The sequence below is a fragment of the Papio anubis genome, chromosome 9 (genome assembly GCF_008728515.1).
Source record: "Papio anubis isolate 15944 chromosome 9, Panubis1.0, whole genome shotgun sequence".
NCBI classification, from domain to species: Eukaryota; Metazoa; Chordata; class Mammalia; order Primates; family Cercopithecidae; genus Papio; species Papio anubis.
Window position 1 is genome coordinate 14,510,667 of NC_044984.1, and position 20,575 is coordinate 14,531,241.

Sequence of the window (20,575 nt, forward strand, 5' to 3'; positions counted from 1 at the left end):
TCTCAAGTCTGTTGCCTTGCTCTTAAGCAAATTATTTAACCTGTCTGGGTAAAATGGAGATAATAACACTTGTTTCTAAGGATTGCTGTGAGGAGTAAAAGAAAAAATATATATAAACAAATTAGCACATAGCCTGGTCCAGATGAGGGGATTAATAGACAATAGTGCTATATTTGTCAATGATGGTGGGCGATTTCCTTTGATTCTGACTGGTACATATCTCTGGCCAGTTTGGGTCCTTGTCCCACAGCCCAGGGACTTGTCTTGTGTTAGTCACCTCTTCAGTGCTACCCACTCTGTCTCCAGTAGCTTCTCTCCCCGAAGACTGCTTCTAGAACAGGTCACAGGCACCTGGGCTCCCCCTTCGTGCTGAAGCCAAGTGCCCAACCCCCTTTTGATGCCTCAGTTAGCTGGCCCCACTGGTTATGGAAAGATAAGTACCAAGAGGCATAAGGATATATGGATCCTGGACCTCGTCCTGACATCAATTAGCTGTATGATATTTGCACCGCTGTTCTTTCAAGCATACAATGAGAGCTGGACCAGAGAAATCACTATATTAAATTTGTTATGTAAAGGAAGTTTCAGCAAAAATATTTTTCCTGCAGAGTCAAGCAATACTATTATTTTATCTCAAAAAAGCTTTACATTTTTTTTTTACAGTAACCAAGTAAATCAGCATCGGACTTGCCTACATTTGTAAGATCAATTTCTATTACTTTTAACTGTTCCTTCCTGCTCTACTTCTCAGCAGGGATTACATGCCTGCAGCATACTCTCGGAATTTTCTCCTAAACATAGATTCCAGGAAAAGCTAAGGTAAAGACGACAGAGTAGAAAGTAAGAGCACAGATGACACTTCTTTTAGGCGCACTGCCTAGATCTCACTTGGCCTGCTGCCTTCCTCTCATTAGTTGCACCAACTGAATCTGATTAGCCCACTCTGATTTATTTTTGGCAACCTGGGAGTGCATGGGCCAATGCTTATTTTCATGGCTGATACAATCATCCCCAAAGCTGTCGTTAGCATTTGGAAGATTAGTCCCTTTCTCTGGATGATTTTACTGCCTAGGAAGCATCATGACACACATTAGACATATATTTCTTAAACACTTTACAAAATTGAGTCTATTTACTCCTCTTCTTATTATCACAACCACCTTCTGTTATTGGCTGCTAAAACATAGAGAAAAAATTATTGATAATTACATATTTGATGCTTCTAAACTTATTGTTTTCTGAGTTAGTGAATCACCTCCTATAATCAATAAGAACTAGAAGCCAGATTTCAATGCTACTGGATACTCAGTGCCAGAGTTGTCTACATTTTGCTTAATAGACTTTCCTGTTATGCACCAAACAGTACTATCTATGTGAAAAGTGAATAATAAGGAAATATGAATAAACACTTTCTCCTAAAAATGCAACTTTCAGATATGAAGCACAATATCCATATGATTTCTATTTATATTTGTTGACAGTAAGATTTATTAGTAAGGATCATTATTTTTAGGTCTTTGAGACACAAAAATTCTGAGATTCCAAATAAATCCTAAAGTACACGTAGTATAAAAAACATTATCATGAAAAATGAAACACTTTGGCAAATTTTCCAATAGGTTAAAAGTAAAAGGATTTTTTCATCAGCTCTCAGTTAATTTGAAAGCATATTTATAATCAGGATTCCCCATTCACTAAGCATTTCGTAAGTAAACAACCACTGACCACCACCAAACTTGCAGCTCCTGGAGGCAGGACTTTAGATCCCCAGTACTTAGCAGACTGTGTGATTCTTAGTAGGTTCTTAATTTGTATCGACTAAATGAGTATTTCAATTAGTAACTTCTATCATGGGTGTGATTACTCTTTTTTTACCTCATTCCCAAGTCTTCTCTATCCAATGAGGACATCCCAGCTGTTCCAGATACCCTCTTGTAAAGTCTGTCTATAGAAGATTCTAAGGAAAGCAAAAGGATAGAAGAGAAGAAAAGATAAAATTTGCAGAGAGAGAAGTTTAAAGAGAGAAGGGCACTATGATAGGGGAAAAATGAGAAGTTTAAGAAGTATTGCTGGAGACCTCAGGTGCACTAGTTAATTGGGGTCTAATTTGTTTGTTGTTGTTATTGTTGTGCCAGAATTTTAGAAGTATTTCAATGCTGATGAATTTTCCTTAAGAGGAAGGGAAGATGAGGAGGCAGAAGATGTTGAGGCCAACCTACATATTACTTGTGTTCCCTGCTTGATCCTGGGAATGTATTCACCGTGAGCTAAGGTGAATTTTGTTTTGCTTAGGAAGGTTAGAGGGAGGGCTCTTTGCTTTCCTTAGGAAATACATTATATTCCCCACACTAAAGTAAGCTGATGATGCTAGAGGAAGAATTGGTGTGCCTAGTAAACAGAGGATCCAACTCCATCGGGTCAGCTGTAGCAGCAAGGGTATGGGGGCATTCAGGATCAGCAGGAGTTAGCTTCAGAGCACGAGTGGGAACAAAGTGGCAGGAACAAGTGCACCCTTGGGCAAAGTAGCCCACCAGAACAGGGGCTGATGACTTCAGTAGACTGTCAAGTGCCCCCACTGCACTTTGGGCCTGTCCATCATAAGCACACGTTGTGCTGATAGCCTCCATGGCACCATCACAGGGATGGGAGGGCATCCCATCTACCTTTGAGGCCTGGAACCTCTGGGTACATGGGTATCTCTTGCACACCTGTGACCCAGCACCACACTATACACTCATCAACAAATGTTCCTCACCCATGCGCATTGCTCAGGGCTTGCTCCTGGACTGCTGGCACCGCCCTGCTCCACCAAGCAGGGGACAACCCTGACGCAGCTGTTCTATACTTCTGATGGCCAAGAAAATTGTTCCCCACATTCTCAATTCATTGTTCACACCCACTATTGATTCGACACCCCCTTGGGACACTGACAGAGCAAAGCTGGAGGGTATGGGTACAACAGCAGACTGCTCATAGAGCCACGAACCATTAACAATGCAATACTTCTAGATTTGGTGCAGGAGGCTAGGATGTCTGTGATCCTCAGCTAATAGGTTTTAAAAGAAAGTGTAGTAAGGGAAAAGAGATCATGCATCTATGATAGCAACCTGGACCTTTCTAGTCATATTAAGGGTACGGACAATTGCTTGAATTACTAGTAGAAGTCTATTAATTTCAAATCTTAGTTGACGAAATGCTATGGTTGAAAATATCAACTTTCTTTAAAAAATTCTACAGGTGAATGATCCTGACTTAGTCAGGTCTTAATGTGCATTGGTGTTAATCCCGATTTACATTATACAGGTAATAATCTAAGATCATTTTTTCTTTTTAAGCATTAGGAACCTTTGTGCATGTGTGTTTATTTTGGGTATGGGGAAGGGAGAGGAAACAGAGAATTTTGTTCACCCCATTGGCAGAAAAGGGCCAACAGGCACAGGTCACAACCACAGGCAAAAGGAGGTTATAGTAGCCTATTATTAAATTTAATTTTTAAAAATACAAACCCTTCTCTCACGTTCACCCACTCCGAGGAGGAACGGAAGATCCCTGAGCCCTCTATTCTAGGGTTTCCATATGTAAAACCTGAGATGGTGAGGGTAAGAATTAAAAAATTATTTATGAAGGGGAAAAAGACATCTTTTGCTACCTTAACCTTCAGACACTCCCATCCCCAGCCCCTTTTGCTTCTTCAGAAAGAGCCCCTGGGAATCAATTTGAGTATAGAACAAGCCCTTCCTCTAGAGGGGCACTCAAACCCCAACATGGTATTGGAAGCTCTGGGGTTAACTGAGGAAGAGGGGGAGAATGGATAGCACCTCAACCTAGCAGGGGAGGGGATGTGCCCTTCATTACCATGTAGTCAGCCAGCTGGACAGACGGCAGCCTGTGCCTCAATTGCTACCATCTAATAATGACTTTTTCCCTTTATGTGTTGTCCTCCCCAGTACTTCATAGAGAGTCTCCCTCGCCTCCACTGGAGACACTAGGTTTCTTGATCTTTTCTTCAAAGAGAAGGGAGGGGAGAGGAGGTTGTAGGTGGGGCAAAGCCCATCTCATCTCTTCATCTAAGTCAGAGCATTTGCTCTCCTAAAAGGAACCTAGAAGGGAAGTTCTCCAAGTTCTTGCTCAGATAGGAGCAGATTTCTCTCCCTCAGCAGAGGAACAAGACAGTAGCAGAACACACTGGTCTTGATGAGTGATGCCAGCAGTACTGAGTAGCAGGGAGGGAGATTTCAGGAGGCAGGGAGGTAGGGCACATCTGGCGCTGGTCTCACCCTGATGCAGAAGGCTAGCCCTGCACTGTTCTCCTCTTTAGATGAGTATGACGATCACCACGGTCCTGTTCACTGTAGCTGAATGTGTGGGAAGACCAGGCACCCATGAGGCAAGGGGTCTTCCCTCGGTCTTGGTGTGGAGGCAGCACATTACTTGAGCCCTAAATATTTTTAAATTCCTTTCGGTTGTGTGACCGTATTCTTCAGGACATTGGGTAGGACTAAATGACTGAGGATGAAACCAAATATGTCTATATTGCAAAGATTCTCTTGATTTTTTTAAAAAAGGCCTTTGAGTAACACAGAACTATGTTCGGTTCTAGAATTACTTTTTTTTGTTTCTATTTCTCTGGTGAAATTTTCTACCCTTTCATTCATTATGAGCATACTTTTAGTTTATTAAGCATAGTTATAATATCTGATTTAAAGTACTTGGCTACATCCAAAACCTGGATTTTCTCTTGAAAATTTGTCACATTTTCTTGGATCTTTGTATATGGACTAATTTTGGACGATTTCTTGAATATTGTGAGTATTATGTTATAAAGACTGTAATATTTACGTTTCATGATTAAACTAATATTTTAGTCTTAGCAAGAAATTCACTTGGTTGGATGAAAACTACACATGCTTTTTTGTGGGTGGCAGCTTGAACCTTAGGACCATTCTTTTAGCTTTGGCTGGGTTACCTGCAGCCTGACCACCCTATGAATGGCTCAGGAATCAGCCTGAGGTTTGGACAGACTTTAGGACCCCCTGTTTTGGCTCACTCCTTTTCAGGATTACCCACTCACTTTCCATTAGTGGTGGTTGCCAAGATTCTCTTATCTTTTGCCTCAGGCCAGAAAGACTGAGATTTTGTCAGAGTTTCAGCTGTCTCACACTGTGCTGAGTGAAGCCTCTGCCCTCTGGCTATAAGCTGAGATAGAAGATGGATGGATGGACAGGTGGGTGGATGGACGGATGGACAGATACACAGACAGACAGAGACAGACAGATAGATAGATAGATAGATAGATAGATAGATAGATAGATAGATAGATAGATAGATAGATAGATAGAAAGATAGATATAAAAATAACTCATTCTGTGCCAATACCTTCTGCCAAGTGTCAACTTCCCTCCAAAAATCTCTGCTTTGTTCATGATTCAGTCTTTAGTTGTTTATTTGGTAATTTGTCCAGAGTGTATGGTTATTATTTGCTGGAGGAACAGTCAGAGAGGAACTTTCATGGCCATAACTGAAGCATAACTTGCAGAAGCATAATTCAAAAGAAAGAAAAGGGTAATGGAGAAGGGAAAGAGCTAGCATTTGTTAAGCTCCATATATAGGCAACACATTAAATACTTTTTCTGTTCTTTTTCTGTTTGCTTATGTTTTATCCTTCTTGCCCAAACAGTGAAATGTTCTTACGAACTTTAGGCTAGCCTCACAATTCCACCTGGACCACTGGCAATATAGCATGGCTCATATTTTGTGTTTGATCCCAGAAGTACATTGCTCAATGTTAGAAACATGCCCATGTGTCTGGAATAACTGCCTTGATACATTCTCCTAGAATTTTTCTAGGACGCCACAACCTCACTCATATTTTTTTAAAACATGTAATTTCACCAGCATAGCTGAAACCAAGAACTTCCCTAGAACCTAAGTGTCAAAACGACTTTCATTCATTATTGACTCCTTCACAAGATGTTTATTTTGTTTATTACATGACATAGTCCAATAAAGGGACATTTTAAAAGTTCATTCTCAATGCCTAGCTCATATTACAGAAATCTGCCTAGGATCACCCACATCAAAAGCACTTAGCATATACCAGGTACTAATCCTAGAGCTGGAGACGCAGCTGGAAATAACATGCAGTTCCTGACCTTAGAGGACTTATGGTCCAATATGATGAGATTATCGGGAACACAATTTAGTCTATTCAGTGTTAAGACAGAATTAAATTTGTTTATGCCAGACATTCTTTATAAGTACTAGGGCCTGTAAACACTGGATTTCTAAAAAATAAAATAGGAAGAAAAAGTCAGTACATTTTTTGGTCTATAAAGCCTCTTGGAGAGTAGTGATGTATACTGTGTGCTTCATTTGGTTGCTGAAAATATGTGAGAAACCAAAATCAATAAGTTAAACTGTTGGTGGAAATGTAAATTAGTTCAGCCATTATGGAAAACAGTATGGAGGTTCCTCAAAAACCTAAAAATAGAACTACCATATGATCCAGCAATCCCACTACTGGGTATCTATCCAAAGGAAAGGAAATCAGTATGTTGATGATTTCTCTGCACTCCCATGTCTATTGCAGCAGTCTTCACAGGCGGCAAGATACAGAATCAACTTAAGTGTCCATCAGAGGATGAATGGATAAGGAAAAGATTATGTGTGTATATATATGTATATATATGTAAATATATATATGGAATATCATTCAGCCTTAAAATAAAAAGGAAATTGTCATTTGCAACCACATGGATGAACCCAAAGGACATTATATCAAGTGAAATAACCCAAGCACTGGAAGATAAATACCACGTTTTTACTCACATGTGAATGCTAAAAAAAACTTGCAAGTTGCTCTAGCAGAAGTCATTACTAGAGTCAAGGAAGGGAGAGAGAGGGGGACAGCCAAAGGCTGGTTAAGGGACACAAAAGTATACCTAGACAGGAGGAATAAGTTGTAATGCACTATAGTACTATAGGGGGACTATATTAACACTTTATCGTGTATTTTCAAATAGCTAGAAAAGCGGATTTTGAATGTTCCCAACACAAAAAAATGATAAATATTTGATGTGGTTGATATGCTAATTACCCTGATTTGCTCATTACGCAATGTATATATGTATCAAAATATCACACGGTACCCCACAAAGATGTAAAATTGTTATGTATCAATTAAAAATAAGAATAATAAAACCAAAATCAATAAATTGAGTAATTTGTTAGAGGCAAATGCCCATATATCATTGATTCAATCAGCCATTCCTTCATTGATGTAACAGAAACTTACCAGTTACGTGTTATGTGTTATGTGACAGACTCGGTGTTAGGAAAGTAAGTTAGGAGATGAAGACAAATTAACATGTGGAACAATAATTAGGCTGATTTTTTGTACTTGTGACTATAGGCAAGTGACTTTATGTTTCTGAGCCTCAGTTTCCTTGGCTACAAAGTGAGATTAAAAATAACAATACCTATATCAGGAGGTTATTTTCAATATTAAATGTGATATTTTTATATAGAGAGCACCTGGGATAGTGGTTGGATCCCAGTAGATCCTTAATGAGTTTCAGCAATTTTTCCATCCTGCTACTATAGAAGAGAAATTTGAGGCCCATTGCAGTGAGTAACTTACTCACCTGGGGCGCTACACACCTAGAAGATAAATTAAACACAAGCATGTGGTACAAAGTACATGAGTCTTGTTTGAGACCAAAAAGAAAGATTAATTCTGCCTGTGGAGTCTGAGACAGAATCAGGGAGGAATATTTAACCAATTCCACGGATGACTTTCCAGATATTGTCCATAAACATATATCTGGAGACTTGGAGCACAGTTTTTAAAAAGTCCATCAACTGCTGATCCCGTAGACACCTTCAGATCTTCCATCTGATCCCTTCCTCACTAATGTAGCTTCCTTCATCTTTAAGAGATTATGCTGGTTAATCTTTAATGACAAGGATCAACACCAGTTTCTCAATCCTGACTTTTTTATCATCTTCAGAACTAGCAGGTGAGAGGAAAAAGAGGAAATAACTGCCTTGATATGTTCTTCTAGCATCACTCCCTCTAAAGGAAAAAGAGTACTTCTTTAAACCATGTAACTTTGCCAGCACAGTTGAAACCAAGAACTTCCCTAGAACTTGAGTGTCCAAATGACTCATTCATTATTTAATCCTCCACAAGATGTTTATTTTGTTTATTACATGACATTGTCCATAAACTGGAAGCAGCTTCAGTGGAAAAAAATCCTCAAAGTAAAACCCTGAGAAGATTATTAGTCCTAAGAAGGATAATCTCTTTCTGATTTTCCTTGTGTAACTAAAATACCTATGTAACTCTATTTTAAGAAATAAGGCTTATCATAAACATTAGTTTATGATATACAATAATATGTAAAAATTATCTTAGTATGACTTTATTGCCAATTATCTGAATATAACCTCCATCTCTTTTTTTCTCTTTCTTTCAACAGAACGCTACAGCTTTCCATGTAACTGTCCAAGATGATAATAACATCGTTGTCTCATTAGAAACTTCAGACATCATCAGTCCAGCATCTGTGTATGTTGTGAAGATAACTGGTGAATCCAAAAATTATTTCTTCGAATTTGAGGAATTCAACAGCACTTTGCCTCCTCCTGTTGTTTTTAAGGCCAGTTATCATGGCCTTTATTATATAATCACTCTGGTAGTGGTAAATGGAAATGTGGTGACCAAGCCATCCAGATCAATCACTGTGTTAACAAGTAAGCATCATGTGTAATATTGTCCCCTGTTTCTTCTTATTGTTCCCCTGTTTCTTCTCATGTGGCTTGAATTGAGAGAAGCTACCCAGAATGGCAAAATCACTTGCCTTGATGCCAAGTGACATAGATCCAATGTTATGAGCTATATTAACAATATAGCTTCTTGCTGGAGTTCGATGTTTACTCTTTACCTTGTGATAACAAAAATATTTTTAAACCAAAAAAAGTAAACCTCAATGAAGGAGTATATTTTGAGACTGAATGGCAATTTCAAATTCATGATTGCACTGTGTAATGTTCTGCTGTATTACTTAATAATGTCATCATAACTTGTCTATTTTTTCCAGAGCACGTACTCTCATATTTAGCAATTCAGTTTGGGGACAACGAACTGATACCCCTATTTAGCCTGCTCAAATTCAGGTATAGGTCTTTGGCTGAGAGAGAGAAAAAGATATATTTATTTATCACTTGTTATTCCCTACCTTGTCTTCAAAATAGCTTTGCCTTCTACTTCTCAAGAAAAAATGCCGAGAAAAAAATTACTGGCATTTTAACCTTCATGAGTCCATGTCATATAGAGTTAAGGCTGACATTGGGAAATTTTTAGGAATGGTTTTAACTCCATGTGATTTTTTTTCACTTTACTCACTGACTTTATTATCTAATGTCAAATTAAGATGTGACTCTACTGTCTATGTTGACATGTGGAAGAAAAACTGGTATCTGTAAGACAGCAGAGTTTATCACTAGCACAATACAATGGCTCAGCAAAGTCCCTTTTGCTTATGTTCTTCAGTGCAAGTTTTGCAACAACTGCAATTTGTTAAATGCCATCTACGCATGATTGTTCTCGTGATAATTAAGGGAAAAGACAGTGATATTGTCTGTTGGGATAAAAGGAAACAGAAACTACAAGAAGCAAAAACTCAGAACCAAGCTAGAGGACATATTTTTAATACGTCTGTCAAAAATTAGTTAAAGTCTCCATTGGCAGAGTCCCAGGATCAGTAGTGAGTCCTAAAAATTAGGAATGGTGTAGACCCAAGACTTTCAACGTTTATAGACATAAGGAACAAATCTATTAGCTGAATTAAAGGGAGAACTAACCTGGTAAAATACTGTCTTAAACAAGCTCTAGAAAAAGACGAATTGCAAGTCAGATTTAGGCAGCAGATATAGACATATAATGCCTATAATACAAACTCCTTGAAATCAAAAGCTGTCTTACTTATCTCCATAATTTCATAAACACCTAGCCCAAGCCTTATGCTTGCTTAATAGATGATCCATAAATATTAGTTCAATTTAGTTGAGCAAGTAATAGAGATCCACAGGAAAAAAAGATAAGGCACAAAGAAAAATAAATTTAGGACTGTAATGACGGTTGCTGATTCAGCATTTATGAGCATGCACTCAGCCATTCCTCATCAGTTGCAGCTGAATGATTCAGCCCTTTAGCTAAGCCTTCGTGAAGAAATTTGATAGGTAAGTAGATGCTAAATGATTTCTAGAATATCACTTAGCATTTATGATGAGTTTCATTCAAAATATATTCTATTTTCCTTTGTGATGTTTTTCTTTGACCTGTAGGGCTTCCAAGTGTGTTGAATATCCAAACATTTGGAAATTTTGCAGACATCTTTTTTATTGATTTCTAGAGGAAGTGCTGTTGTGATCAGAGAACATATTTTATATAATTCATTTACTTGAAAATTGTTGAGATTTGTTTTATGGGCCCAAATATGGTCTTTCTTGCTGTATATTCTGTGAGCACTTCCTGGGTGAAATTTCAATAAGTACCAACCAGGTCACGTTGTTTGTTCAAGTCTTCTATATCCTTACTGATTTTCTTTTTATTTTTTCTAATAATGACTGATAGAGGAATCTGAAAGTCTCCACCTGTAACTGTAAATTTGTCTATTTCTCCTTTCACTTATTTTGGTTTATGCTTTACATATTTTGAAGCTCTGTTGTTATTAGGTGCAAAAACTTTTAAGATTGCTGTGTCTTCTTGATAAACTGACCCTTTTGACTATATGTAATGTCCCTCTATATTCCAAGCAATATGCCTTGTGTTAATTTCCCTTTTGTCTGATATTAAAATAGTCATTTTAGTTTTCTTTTTTAAGTGTTTGTGTGGCATACTTAATCCATGCTTTTGCTTTCAGCCTACTTCTGTCTTTACATGTAAAACAGTTTCCTGTAGACAGCACAGGGTTGAGTCTTGTTTTTTTTTTTTCCCCAATCTAAAAATCTCTGTCTTTTAACTGGAGTACTTAGGACAGCACTATCCAATAAAAAGAGAATGTAAACCTCATATGTAATAGTAGATTTTCTGGTAGACATATTAAAATGCTTTTTAAAAAGGTGAAATCAATTTTAATAACATGGTTTACTTAATCCATTACATTCAAAATATTATTTCAACATATAATCAATATACAAATTTACCCATTTTTTTACTTTGAAACAGAAATTAAATTTAAGTAAAAATAAAGCTGCACTAGCCTAATTTTAATTGCTCAATAGCCATATGTAGCTAGTCACTAGCAATTTAAATGTGTAGGTTTAGACAATATATATGTAATTATTAATATTTATTATTATAATATAATACAATTATTTCTATGGTTGAATTTGAATTTACCATATTGCTAGGCTGTTAGGTAGAATGAGCAGTGAGTAGATCTAGTCAATAGTTGAGCTGGGTTTAAGGTATTAGACACCTTCTGTTCATCACAGATTTCCAGTTCTTCCCATGGTAGGCTGCCAGGAGTGGTAGAGGGTATTTCTCAGTGTTTCAGTTCCACTCTCAGTATGCAGCAAGCCCTGAACATCGGCACCACAGAAGAGCTCCCCCAGCAATAGACTGCTGTTGTTTTTCTCTCATCGCTAACTTTTTGGCGGGGACAGAAGATGTTCTTGGTTCTCATGATCCAGTCTCAGGCTTAGGCAGACCCTGTGACATTAGATGGGACATTCTTGACATTTTTACCCCTCAAATTACACTGACACTGAAATTCTACATTAAATCTGTGGGTCAGAGAGTTTCCTGCCTCTTCTCCAGTGGTAGCAGAACCACTGATACTCTACTTTGTATCAACGTAGGACTCTGGGCCCAAAAGAGTTTCTGCTCCTCTCCCAGGAACAGGCGTCTTTTGTTTCTATTCATCCTTCAAAAGAAGGGATCTTTTCCTGAGAACTGGAAGGGAAAGATTTTTCTGCCCCTCCACAATACATTAAGGTTTGTATTCAGGAAAGGTCCAGGGAAGTAAGTTTTCTTGTTGGCCTCTTAGTGGTTTCAATTATCATCTGCATGCCTGTCGCCTCCCACACTGATCCCCAACCCCCCAGAAGGAGGCTCTCTCCAGTATCTATATTTATGAGACTGCCTCTGGTAGTCCTCATGAGCATGGGGTAGAGGCCCAAAGGGAAAGCGAGAGAGACACAGTAGACTCTATTTGTGTCTGTGTCTCCCAGTTAGTCTAGACTAGTGGTGACCCAGAACTTCGGGATGATAGAAATGTTCTATATCCATATTGTCCAACATAGTAGCCACTAATTTTTAATTTTAATTAGTTTTAGTTCATTTAAAATTTTATTTAAATATCTCCATGTAGCTAATAACCACCATATTGGACAGAGCAATTCTATGCATCCATTTAGACCATACTTAGCCTTTATGAATCCATTAAAATTGGAGCTGCTTTCTTCTTACCTGCTTCAATGTTGTATCCTCTTCCTGCTGTGCTTTGCCAAAAGGTGAAATAGTGTGTCGCCTATCTCCAGAGGGGTTGTTCACGCCTTGCAATTCATATTACTTGGTTGACTTGCTACCTCACCTCTCCCGTAACCTCAAGAATAGTTATGATTTCGTGGATTACATGGCTTTTGCTTGTTGAGGTAGAGAAGAAGTGATGTTGTCCTGGGGCTTTCTACATGTTAAGGGGAAGAGGAAACACGTATTGATTTCCAAAGAGTAAAATTAATTCATGATGGCCTATCAAAGATTGTCTTGTACCCCATTGTTAAAGGCTCCATTACATTATCCCAAATTTAAGGAGCGATAATAAGTTGGGAATATAAGAAGTGGGGATTAGTGCACAAATATTTCTGTGACATTAGGCATGAGCTGGCATTTAGTGACATTTGGGTTTCAGCTTCCACCTTCATAAGAGAGGGAATTAAAGTACATGATGACTCAGATAACTTTTGAGCTCTGAAACTAACATTATCTGTCAGTTAATGATGTGTTTTTGCCATCTTTATTTTTCTAACTGAAAGCTTTTTAAACAAGTTTGGAAAACATTTGTAGTATCTGCTCACAGAGTTGACATATTTCTCTTGAGAATAAGAGAGTACCTTTGTAGCAGTCATTTATTGTGTGTTAGATGCTTGTCTTGATGAAATAAGTAATGACAAAGCAATTGGCCCCAGGGCAGTCCTTTGATATTTCGCTATAGTTGTTCTGAGTCTGTCACTCTTAGAGAAAGCTGAAAAACATGTCAAAGAATAAATTTGGCATAGCAGAGTCATTTGGCCAGTTCAAAAGAATTTCACAACCCTTAGGCTGTGACATCTCATTAATATTTAATTGATTGAGAACCTTCAGTATATTGCATGCACTTCAGAGGGAAGGGGTAGTTTCTCAGCAGGTAAAAAGATACCTGGAATCAGTTGCTTGGAAATTGAGGAAATGTCACATACACACAGCTGTGTCACGTGTCAGTGAAGTTCTACAGATACTGGCTGTACACATTAAAGAATACACAAGGAGACACTCTACAAATATAATATTCTATACAGACCTATTCTAAATAAAAATAATTTATGAGCTTTTATTTTAGTTATCGGGTACATTCTCTGTGCCATGTCCTAGGTACCAAAGAAATAAAGATAGATAAAAATACTAATAATCAAAGATATTATACTATAGTGGAAGAGACAAATAAAAACCATTACAAATAATATGATAACTGCTATTGTAACCAGAAAGGGGTCCCAATCCAGACCCCCAAGATAGGATTCTTGGATCTCAGGCAAGAAAGAATTCAGGGTGAGTGCACAGTGCAAAGCAAAAGCAAGTTCATTAAGAAAGTAAAGGAATGAAAGAATGGCTACTCCATAGGCAGAGCAGTCCCAAGGACTGCTGGTTGCCCATTTTTATGGTTATTTCTTGATTACATGCTAAACAAAGGGGTGGATTATTCATGAGTTTTCCCAAAAGGGTGGACAATTCCCAGAACTGACCCTTTTAGACCATATAGAGTAACTTCCTGACATCACCATGGCATTTGTAAACTGTCATGGCACTGGTGGGTGTCTCTTAGCATGTTAATGTATTATAATTAGTGAACAATGAGCCAGTGAGGACAACTAGAGGTCACTCTCATTGCCATCTTGGTTTTCGTGGGGTTTGGCCAGCTTCTTTACTGCAACCTGTTTTATCACCAAGGTCCACCCCAGTAGGTCTCAGCTTTATTTTACCCAGTCCCTATTCAAGATGGGGTTCCCGTGGTTCAAATGCCTCTGACACTGAAAGAATTATGTGAAAGAGATTGCCTTGCCTTCCTAGGGAGCTGCAAGCCAAGAGATCCTGAATCCTGCATTGGAATTGAAAAATTATCAAGCGAGTAAAGCAAGTATTTGGGGTAGTCATTCAACCATATGTATAGCCTTGGGCAGATGATTACTTTCTCTAAATCTTAGTTTTCAAATATATAATTCGTTCTAGGGGTTAGCAAACTTTTTCTATGAAGTCTTAGATAATAAGTGTGTTATGCTTTAAGGGCCATACAGTCTATATTGCAACTACACAACTCTGCTGTTGCAAACAACAGCAGCCACACACGATACATAAACAAATGATCCTGACTATGTTATAACTAAACTTTATTTAGAGACACCAACATTTGATTTTTTATATAATTTTCATGTGCCATGAGATACTATTCTTCTTTTGTTTAGGTCCAACATCTAAAAATGTAAAAGCCTTTCTTAGCTTAAAAGTCAGACAAAAACAGGTGGCAGAACAGATTTGGCTTTGTGGACTGTAGTTTGCTCACTTGATCTGTCATATCATTATAATATGTAATATTGGGATAATTAGAGTACCTACTTGGTGGGGGGCATTATAAAATAATGCAAAGTAAGCTCCTTAACAAAGCATGCAGTACAGGATCAATCAATATAATATGTATCAATGGCACTAAATAGAAAGTTACTCGAGGTGTCAGAAGTGAAGGAGATTGAGACAGATTGGGCAGGGAAATATCAGTGAGATGGAGGTGACTGGTTTAGGACAAAGATTCTGACTAAAGTGAGAATATCAAGTAGCCTACAGACATTGAAATTTTGAGCAGAAATGAGTAAGAAAATTAAGGGGAGAATGGAGGCAGGGAGAATAATTTAGAAAGTTGTTGAAATGCTCGAGGAAAGAAATGATGAGGTCTTGAACTAAGGTACTGGGTGTGATGGTCACCACCTAGCTTGGACCATGGGCAGCCGCTGTTGCCAGACCTACTTCACTGGTATGCTTCGATGTAGCTGAGGTGCCAGGTCAGGTCTCAAATCATCATCTAAACACCAAACAGTAGCTCTGGTCTCAGTCCAGTCCCTTTTCCCTGTGCCTGCCATCAGAAGTGAGGGTCTAATCCCAGATCCTCTCTCTCAAGAGAACTTGGCTGGAAGAGACACATTCTTCAGTTGGTCACATCAGAGGTTACTGAACATGAACACAATTGCTTCTTTAGTTTTAATTCTTTAGTCCGGCTAAACAGAGCAATCTCAGAAAGGAGCAACTCTTAGCAGTTAGCATTTAATAAGTAATACAGAGCTATTTTTGTTTTCTTTAAACAGTATGTGCTCCACATTTGCTTTTATTTCTTTGTCTCTTCTCTGAGATAGTCACATCCAGAACTTTCAAAACTTTCCTATTCATGATCTCTCGTGAATGATTCAAAGATAATTAAGGGGCATAAAATATTGCTCAATTTGAACATGAGTTTTCATTATATGAGACACATAATGAGGGAAAAAATAATCATACTAAATGTCATTTTTTATTAAAGAGAAAACTGGGCACTTAGGCTAGGATTTCTTGTCAAAATAATGCAGTCCATTCTTCTTGTCATCCACTTTTTGCTCCTACCACAAAGCAAAAAGAAAAGCAGAAGCACATTTCCAGACCCAAACCCACAATAGTTCTCTGAGAACCAGAAACAAAATAAAAACTCAAAGTGGGGAAATGGGCTGAAGTAATGGGCCCTCTGTGCTCTGGGTCTGGAAAAGACACTATTGAGTCTGGACCCCAGTATAGTCAGAAGGACTGAAATGCTCCATGCTAGACAGGGCACAGAGCCAGGCTCTCTGCTTATAGCAAAGATTCTTCCTGTTTGACAAACAAAAAAAAATACATATATAAAGACCTGAGGATGCAGAGGACACATATGCATCTTACTACCAAGGTCCAAGGCTAGTTACTGTCTCACTCAGTGAATGAATCTATAGTGATAACCACTATATCATCCACAATATTAAGAATGGCAAAATAATGTCATATGTCTTGTTGTAGACCGGGTGCTTTGGTGGGCTGACAGGATGCAATGGCTTAATTGTTTTAAAAGCAAGGTATAATAAGTGAGAAATGGGGAGATGAAAAAGCATCAAATGAGCCCAGAGCCTGTGTCTCAAAACACATGAAAAACTTATGCTAAAAAAGATAGATATCAAAACAACTATAACTGTTCAGATTGTATTTTAAATAGCAATTTAACAAAAATTTAATTATGTTTATAATGTTCAAGGACATAAATGTAAGAACCGCCTCCAGTTTTTGAAACCAGGGAATTAGTGAAAAAAAAAAAATTGGCAAAAACAGTGCAGTGCTGTGCCTACAGTTCCACCTACTCAGGAGGTTGAGGCAGGAGGATCCCTTGATTCCAGCAGTTCAAATCGAGGCTGGACAACATGATGAGACCCTATCTCAAAAAAAATTTGCAGAAATAAAATAAAAACATACAGAATAAACATGAATAAATTAAAACTTTTATAAATGAAAACATAATCATTTAAATTAATTTAAAATTTAATTCATCAAACAAGGTAAAATTAATTTGATTGATTAAAGTTAAAGTTTACTAATTGAAAAGCTTCAGTAGATAGGACAAATTCTATACTGATAACAATCACAAAGAGCTAGTAAATTGAAGGATAGTACCATGCAATTTGCCCCATAATACAGCACAGTGAGGCAATTCACAGGCATGGAAGTGGGAAAGGCTCTAGCTAAGAAGGCTTAAGGATTCATGAAAAATAAGGAGGGAATGGTGGGCACAATATTTGGAGAGATTATTATGAGAATTTCCAAGACTTGAAGAATGACATGAATTCACAGACTGACAGAGCATTCCAACTAAGTACCTAATAGAGTAATTCAAAACTAAAACCATGCCTAAATATATAATGCTATATTATTGCTATTATGTATCATCAGATTATTAAGGCTAAATGAAAATAAATAAATAAGCTTGAAAGGTACAAGAGGAAAAAAGCAAAGTATCTACAAAGGAATGACTATTCTACTGACAGAAGTCTTCCCTTCTGCAATAACTGGTGAAAGAAAACAAAAAAACAACATCATCAAAGTACTGATGAAAATACCTGTCTACCAAGAATTTTATACCCAGATACATCAAGAATAAACCACATTAAGAATAAAGATAAAATAAAGAAATTTTCTAATACACAAAGCCTAGAGAACTTAACACCTATAGCTCTGAGTTAAAGAACTGTTAATAGACAGATTTCAGCAAGAAAAAAGGTGAATCCAGAAGGAAAGTCCAGGACACAATTTTAAAAAATGACAATGGGAATATGGTATATGACAAAGATTGTGTTACAAATTAGCAGGAGCAGATGGAAAAAGAACCCCAAAACAGGCAAAAGAATTTAACAATTCTAAGAAACGGAAAGCTGATTGACCAAAAAACATAAGAAAAAATAATTAATCTCCATGAGCATGAAATTAAAACAAAGAGACAAAATTTCACACACCTCAGAGTGGCAAAAATTAAGAAGACTGGTATCAGCGAATGTTGGAAAATAATACGGAGAAAGAGGAACTATCATACACTGCTAATAGATATGTAAATTGCCCTAATCTAGTTAGAAAACTTTCTAAGAATATCTGATACAGATGATGTGTAGACCCTACTATCCAGGATTTGCCACCTAAAGAGACATGCTGCAAACATTTATTGCAGCATTATTTGTAAGAGTGAATAATTGAAAGCAATTACTCTACTAAAATAATAACAGGTATATATTGTGTGGGTTGTATAGTTGCAAAATGGACACTAAAATAAAATTTTTAGGTGTTCTTGTATCAAGAGTGATAAATCTTAAAACAATGTTAGACAATAAAAACAAGCTGCAGGATAGTTATGATAATTTACATAATAATTTAAAACATGAAACAATGTTGGATACTTACAAATACATGTTTAAAAAACATGCATGAGAAGATAAATACCAGATTCAGAATAATAATTTACTTCTGGTCATGGTGGGAAAAGAATGGGGTTTGGGTAAGTTACATGGGGGAATTTCAACTACTTTTTCTAAGACTTTATTTAATTGAAAAATTAAAACATCTGTGGACAAGAAAGTAATGAACAAAGATATTAAATGATTCACCTTGTCCAACAACTCCATTTCTCTGTCCAGTCCAGGCTGGTCCTAAGAAAAGAAAGGGAAGTACAATGGAGTGACTGACAAGGTGAGGACTATTGACTTAGATTAGGATTTAACTTTGTCATCACTGAAATGCCTGTTAGTAAGTATAGCACTGGTTTATACCACACCACTTAATTTCTAAAAGGAAAGATAATGAGAGAAGTCACTGGAGAGATAGTAAAATATTTTTATACTATACATTTGAGTTCTTCTAAAAACAGTAGTTCTTGGATTGAATACTCCTCAGTAATACTTAGACATCAACAGGATTTACAGCTGACCTGGGTCATTTACATTGAAGCTGAGGGAAACATATAAAACAAACATATAAACAGGCATTTTAAGACATTTTCTTAGTTTAAAGTTTAAGTAGCTTGTTGCAGAAAAAAAAAAATCAGAAAATAAAATCTCTGTTCTCTAATCCTCCTGTCTGTCTTGAATTTCAAAGTTTGACCGTGGCTTTGATGTGTACACTTCATGCCTCAGGTCATGAAAGATTAAGTGCCCTTCTAACTTCTCTTTTCAGTAGAAGAAACCCTGATGAGGATGTGAAACAGGACTGCAACAGTGGAGGAGTTACTGCTCTGTGGCTGCTTTTTCTGTTTCCTTTCATTTTAGTTCTCTTAGGGCCAGAGTCAATAGCCGGATCTGGTAGACTCCATGGGTTAGTAAATTAGGCTGGGTCGAAAGAAAGAACTTGAAGCAGTTCAAAACTTCTTTGGGAGTTCTGAACTCAAAACAGAGTCTTCGAGGGTTGGTTGATTGGTTGATTGGTTGGTTGGTTGGTTGGTTGGTTGGTTGGTTGGTTGACATGGTACATAAGTGAGTATGTGAGTTCATTCTGAAATGTTACCTGCATGTAGGAAGACTAGGGGTGAGACAAAGATAAAATTCATACCTTTTAACCAGAGACTATAGCACATAGTCTACAGTGACATGATCATAAAATACACTGGAGTCTGAAGGTCTTCCTAACTTTTTTGTAGATGTTGGCTTGGTTTTTCAGAAAATTCCAGGAAAAATCAAAGCATTAACATGTAGCTTCAATTATTTCTGGGTTTCTTAAAGTCAATAGCAAAGATAGATTAATACCCTGAGCAACAAAATAAAACATATCCCGCTACAGACTGAGACATACTAGATACTCAATAGTTATTTATTGAATGAACTAAGTCAAATTTGGAGTTCTCATGTTATTGAAATTGAAATTTTTTGAATGTAAATTTAAACTAAGGATATTTCTTTAGGTCAGGCTATAGATGATGTCCAAGAATCCTCTCAATTCTGAAACTGTGAATCAAAAAATTTTTTTCTGTCAATCTAAAATTGTCAAAAGGGTCAGCATCTCATTTAAAGAGAGTTTTTTCAAGCACAAAGTGTGAGGCTAGACCACCTGGAAACACCAACTCCAAAAGCATTCAGTCAGTGCTCTGAAGTAGTGCAACTGGGATCTCATTTCTTATAGGCAGAGACAGAGAAGTTTTTATCAGGATTACAAAAAAGTATTCATACAAAGTTGACACCTGGTTAACAGAAATTTCATTGGTTGTAAGCAGTGTTTCTTCTGGGGAAGGGGACATTTAACATTTTTTTTACACAGAGTGTGATAGTGATTTATAGGTTTTCTGTCATCCGGCCTAAGCAAAGCGGGACAACAAAGGGGGGAAGTTAATCTACAACAAGGGTCATTAATTAAGAAGGCAGGAGATTTTTGTCCCTGACGTTATTTAATTCCCTCTAGTCATTGTACAGAACAAGAAAAATAAAGTGAGTTAATCTGTAATTTGAGAACAGAAGTTATAACTATATGTGACTCAGATCACAGTTATATCTTTTGCATGCTTAAAGTGATTTTTGGGGTTCCAACAGCTTTTAAATTTTATTTATCTTCATTTTTTTTTTTTTTTGAGATTTCACTCTTGTTGCCTAGGCTGGAGTGGAATGGCACTATCTCTGCTCACTGCAACCTCTGCCTCCCACGTTCAACTGATTCTCCTGCCTCAGCCTCCCAAGTAGCTGGGATTATAGGCGCGTGTCACCACGCTCGGCTAATTTTGTATTTTTAGTAGAGACGGGGTTTCTC

At 37.3% G+C, this 20,575-nt stretch overlaps 1 protein-coding gene and 1 long non-coding RNA gene across 13 annotated transcripts in view; one reads left to right on the forward strand and one right to left on the reverse strand.

Moving 5' to 3' along the window:
- Positions 1–20,575, forward strand: part of PTPRO (protein tyrosine phosphatase receptor type O) — a 276,025-nt gene that overhangs the window by 151,676 nt on the left and 103,774 nt on the right. For both annotated transcript variants that reach the window (XM_021922078.2, XM_021922076.2), the window contains exon 2: positions 8,481–8,754. In XM_021922078.2, coding sequence (XP_021777770.2) covers positions 8,481–8,754 — 274 coding nt within the window. The remainder of the gene's footprint in view (positions 1–8,480; positions 8,755–20,575) is intronic.
- The window catches only part of LOC103875636, a 95,518-nt gene continuing 86,056 nt past the window's right edge, over positions 11,114–20,575 (reverse strand). For 6 of the 11 annotated variants that reach the window (XR_634493.4, XR_001892519.3, XR_001892520.3 and 3 more), the window contains 4 exons: positions 18,454–19,345; positions 13,120–13,250; positions 12,476–12,692; positions 11,114–11,716 (listed from right to left, as the gene is read on the reverse strand). This is a non-coding gene — a long non-coding RNA (uncharacterized LOC103875636). Of the gene's footprint in view, positions 11,717–12,475; positions 12,693–13,119; positions 15,441–18,453; positions 19,346–20,575 lie in introns of all 11 variants that reach the window. The other 5 variants (XR_634490.4, XR_002515566.2, XR_001892522.3 and 2 more) reach the window with 5 other exon arrangements.